Source organism: Protopterus annectens, chromosome 4.part1 (genome assembly GCF_019279795.1).
Source record: "Protopterus annectens isolate FY-2018-M chromosome 4.part1, PAN1.0, whole genome shotgun sequence".
Lineage (NCBI taxonomy): Eukaryota > Metazoa > Chordata > Ceratodontiformes > Protopteridae > Protopterus > Protopterus annectens.
Window position 1 is genome coordinate 941,215,187 of NC_056734.1, and position 5,068 is coordinate 941,220,254.

Sequence of the window (5,068 nt, forward strand, 5' to 3'; positions counted from 1 at the left end):
CTTACTCTTGTCATGTGATCAGCATCAGCTGGTGCTGCTGTTCTAGAGCCTGCTCATATTTAAAGTGATATTACATATAAAAAGCAGTAATAAAACACATTGTGCATGCTGGTACAACGTTCAACAGACTGATAAAACTTAATCTAAGCTAAGAAGATTAACTACGCTTAGCAGTCAATATCGACTGCTTAATAATAAAGAATAAATCAATTAGTGCTACAGTTAAACAAGTTAAACTTATGGCAATCCTGGTTGAATAACAATCCTAAGAAGTCAGAAATTGTCAACCAACAACTCAGACAGGATTGGTTCTATGCTGTCAGTTAACTCAATTTGACAATACAAGTAAAAGTGTTAAAAATACATTAATAACCAATACGTTTGTACAAATTGTACTTAAAAAATGCTAACAAGCGACTATCTCAAGAAGTCAGAAATTGACCATTGGTCAAGGCCATTTTTTTTAGAGTACAAATATTTAAGGTTTATAAGAGGTTTGATGTTTATAAAAAAACTATTAAGGGCTTCCCTACAAAAATACTTCTAGTTATAAATCGCCAAACTACTAAATAAACATAATCAATAACACATTGTTGTAAGTTACAAAGTTCCTGCTTCATCTATTTAGACTTTTTAACTTTAAGAGGCAAGCAATATTGCAGGCATCCTTCAGACCAGGACTTAGAAATGCATTTAGTCTCACCTGCCATAACAGCTCACGTTCTTCGAGCATCAAGTTAAATGGTCCACCTCTGACATCAAAGCTCACATGGTCTATAACTTTGAAAAGAAACTTGTGGTTACTGTGTTCAATAAGGTGTCTTGCTAATGGATTATCATCTTTTTTCTTTTCTATAGCATATGTGTGTTCGTATACTCTATCTTTTAGCTTACATTCGGTTTTACCGATGTAGAAGGCTTAGCATGCTTGGCACCTAGCCACATAAACCACAAGCTTAGAGTTACAGTTGTATTTAGACCTCAACTTGAAAGTCCTACCATTAACAACACAACTCTCCCCTATCTCAATGTGTCTGCATGTTCTGCAGTTACCGCATGTAGTCATTCCTACTTGCCTTGACAGGGGTCCCATACTCTTTCTTTCGAGCAAAGTTTTCAGGTTTGCTCCTTTCCTAAAGACAAGGTTTGGCGCTTGTCCAAGTTTAATGGTCAAAGATCTATCAAGTAAGATTAATTCCCAATTTTTGTTCAAGATAAATCTGACCATTTGACTGTCATTACTGAAAGTAGTTATGAAACTAGCTTGAAATTCTTTAGTTGTCTCCCCAGTTGTTACTTCTGCTGTCAATGTGCGGTTACTAATAGTGCTGCCCTCTATCAAGTTCGTTACCTCAACATTTATTGTGTTTGCAAAATTACTAAGTAAAGGTTTAACTACACCTAACTGTCTCTTAAGTCTCAGTTCTGTTACCAAAGATTGTATCAGCTGTAAGGGGTAGCCTCATTGTATAGCGCTTCATTCGATAAGAATAAATTTGTATTTTATTTACAAGTTCCTTGGCTTACAGTTATTAGTCGGATTTTGTGGATTATCAATTTGTTTTTTGGTTTGTCTCATGGCGTCTGGTGCTTCCAACAGTCCTGTGAGTCCGAACTTGTCTAATTCACAGCAACCCCAAACAGAACCACTTAATTTAACCTCACTTTTGGACCTTATGAACCAACGGCTCGATTCACTTTCTACTAGGTTGGACTGAATGGATAAATCCCTTTCACAACAAGCTAGTAGGGGTGATGGACAACAAGACAACATTCTCAATTATGGAAGGGGTTCCTTTAATACTAATGCACCACTTAGAGTTGGTCCATCAGGTAGTGCTGCAACCTGTTTGACAGATTCAAACGACAACTCTATTCCAGCAGCACAAGGGCCACCAGGGAATAATTTTTCAGCTGGACTACAGGGTAGTCGACAACAACCCACTGGACTACAATTACAACCAGAGATACAAGGGAGGACAGGGTTTATTGGCGCTCCAACATTCAGTGAATGGGTTACGAACACTTCTAACTTGTCGTTTGTGAATGGGTTAAACAGTGAGCGACTGGCTAGTTCTTCAAACAATGTGCAGGTTGGTTTACAAACTATTAGTGACAAACTAAAATTGTTTGATAATAAATTACTAAAAATGAAAAAGCTCCAACTAGAAGTCATGTATTTTAATACTTGCCTTGATCAACACATTGTTCCTAAAGGGTTGCGCTATCATCAATACCTCACCGGTTTAATTGCTGATTCACCTTTTCATCTTGAACTGGTATCTTTGTTTGACAAACAAGGCTTTGACTTAATGAGCTTAACGATTAAACATTAAAACCTTTATATTGAAACTTTGATTAAGGAAGTTTTTGTTTTGAACACTGAGATCACTACAGACTTGGACTTCCTGAGATACAAGTTCGATTATGAAAGAAGCTTTTTTAGTATAGATCAGCTATTGGAGAGACTTAAAACAAATAAGCTTAAGAAGATCAATAGAGACCGACAAGCTTATGATACTGGCACTGCTTATCCTAAACCATCTAGTGCACAGTCAGCAGCAGCACTAGGTGGGAATACACAAATTTTGCTTAACACCAATGCGGATTCTACCCTTGGCAACATGGGTAGTCCTAATTCTATTGTAGTTGACAACAATGACAACACCCTGAGACGTAGTGAAAGAATTCGTAACCAAAATTACAATAACAGTAACGGGACAACTACACACAGCACTAATATGAATAATAGAAGTGATTCCAACCAAAATTTTCGTGTAACCAAAGACTTAGGAGCAATTCTGAAGAAGTTCAACAACATGCAGAAGAACCAGAAGAACAAACACAGCAACAGATTCAAGAGATAGGGGCTATACTCCCTTTGGGGGTAAACATTCTCTTGAATTCAACAGGGGATTTTAAAATCTTTAATTATTCTTCCTTGCACATTGACCCCGTGCTAGTTGACTTCCTAGCAAAGGGTAACACATTTGTTCCCAGTAAACCTTCTAGCTTGGAACACCTGGTTCTTGACTTGAAACTGTTTGTCAGAAAATTGAACTTAGCGGTTTTACTTGGGAACCATACTACTTCAAACAATGCTCTTAGGGTTCCAAGTACTTTCAACCCCCCTTTTCACCAGAATTTAAGAGTATTTGAGCAAATCTGTGAACTGGACTTTCATCACATCGTGGAGACACATAAATTTGGGAAAAGAAACAAGTGTTGAAACATTACATCACAGGAAAATGAATTATTGAATTTGTTAAAATCTTCACCCATGTAGGTAGTGAAACCAGATAAAGGGGGTGGGATTGTTATTTTGGACTTTGTTGACTATAACAATAGAATGTTGATGTTATTAAATAGTGAAGCATACTCTAAGGTATCGTTAAATGAAGTCAACACTGCATATGGTCGAATTAAGAGTTACCTCAGTGACTTATTTATTGAGCCACTGATAGACATTGACACTTATAATTACATCACACTGTCCTGGCCTAAAATCCCAGTGCTTTTTGGCATCCCCAAAGTACATAAAAACCTAACTGACCCACCAATGAGGCCACTCATTGATGGGAGAGGGTCTATTACGTACCCTTGTTCCAAAGTAGTTGACTCTATCTTGAAGAAATACATATTATTAGAACCACAGGTTTGCAAAGATTTTTGGGCCTTCTTAGACAACATTAATAAATTGAGGTTTGATAAAAACAACAACTTTTTAACCATAGATGTTAAAGACTTATATACATCAATTCCACATTTGGATGGAATTGAATGGGTAAGCCTCATGATGAAGTCCAGGGACGTCCCACCACAAGAAATCCAATTAGTGGAACTCTTATTGGATATAATTTTAACTAACAATTTCTTTGTATTCAATGGTGAGTTCTACTTGCAAAATTGTGGAGTGGCTATGGGCACAGCCTGTGGAGGTAGTTTTGCCAATTTAGTTATGGCATTTTGGGAAAACAATTTTGTTTTTAAACATCCACTACACAGGGTGAGCATAGCATTTTATACCAGATTCTTGGACGATATTTTCTTCCTCTTCAAGGGCGATGAACAACAGACACAATAATTCATTAGGTATTTAAACTCAACTACTGAATTCTTAAGGTTTACATCTAGTTTTAGCACAAATTCTATTGACTACTTGGATTGTAAACTCATCAAAGACATTACAAATGAGAGATATGTATCTAGAATACACACAAAGGAAACGTGCTCTAACTCATTTTTGCATTTTACTAGTAATCATCCTTATCATCAGAAGCGCTCAATAGTGAAAGGACAACTTATTAGAGCAGCCAGGATGAATACTTTAGACTCCGATTTTAATGACGAGTGTCTATTGTTAAGCAATATGTTTATACAAAGAGGCTACCCCTTACAGCTGATACATTCTTTGGTAACAGAAGTGAGACTTAAGAGACAGTTAGGTGTAGTTAAACCTTTACTTAACAGTAATTTTGCAAACACAATAAATGTTGAGGTAACGAACTTGATAGAGGGCAGCACTATTAGTAACCGCGCATTGACAGCAGAAGTAACAACTGGAGAGACAACTAAAGAATTTCAAGCTAGTTTCATAACTACTTTCAGTAATGACAGTCAAATGGTCAGATTTATCTTGAACAAAAATTGGGAATTAATCTTACTTGATAGATCTTTGACCATTAAACTTGGACAAACGCCAAACCTTGTCTTTAGGAAAGGAGCAAACCTGAAAACATTGCTCGAAAGAAAGAGTATGGGACCCCTGTCAAGGCAAGTAGGAATGACTACATGTGGTAACTGCAGAACGTGTAGACACATTGAGCTAGGGGAGAGTTGTGTTGTTAATGGTAGGACTTTCAAGTTGAGGTCTAAATACAACTGTAACTCTAAGCTTGTGGTTTATGTGGCTAGGTGCCAAGCCTGCTCAGCCTTCTACATCGGTAAAACCGAACTTAAGCTAAAAGATAGAGTATACGAGCACACATATGCTATAGAAAAGAAAAAAGATGATAATCCATTAGCAAGACACCTTATTGAACACAGTAACCACAAGTTTCTTTTCAAA

The 5,068-nt window shown here is 36.9% G+C and overlaps 1 protein-coding gene across 1 annotated transcript; it reads left to right on the top strand.

The window, feature by feature from the left end:
- Positions 1-1,718: 1,718 nt before the first annotated feature.
- LOC122801347 (putative uncharacterized protein DDB_G0275317) lies at positions 1,719-2,867 on the top strand. The gene is made up of 2 exons (XM_044070886.1): positions 1,719-2,279; positions 2,364-2,867. The coding sequence occupies exons 1-2, from the start codon at positions 1,719-1,721 to the stop codon at positions 2,865-2,867; spliced, it is 1,065 nt and encodes a 354-aa protein (XP_043926821.1).
- The last annotated feature ends 2,201 nt before the right edge of the window (positions 2,868-5,068 follow it).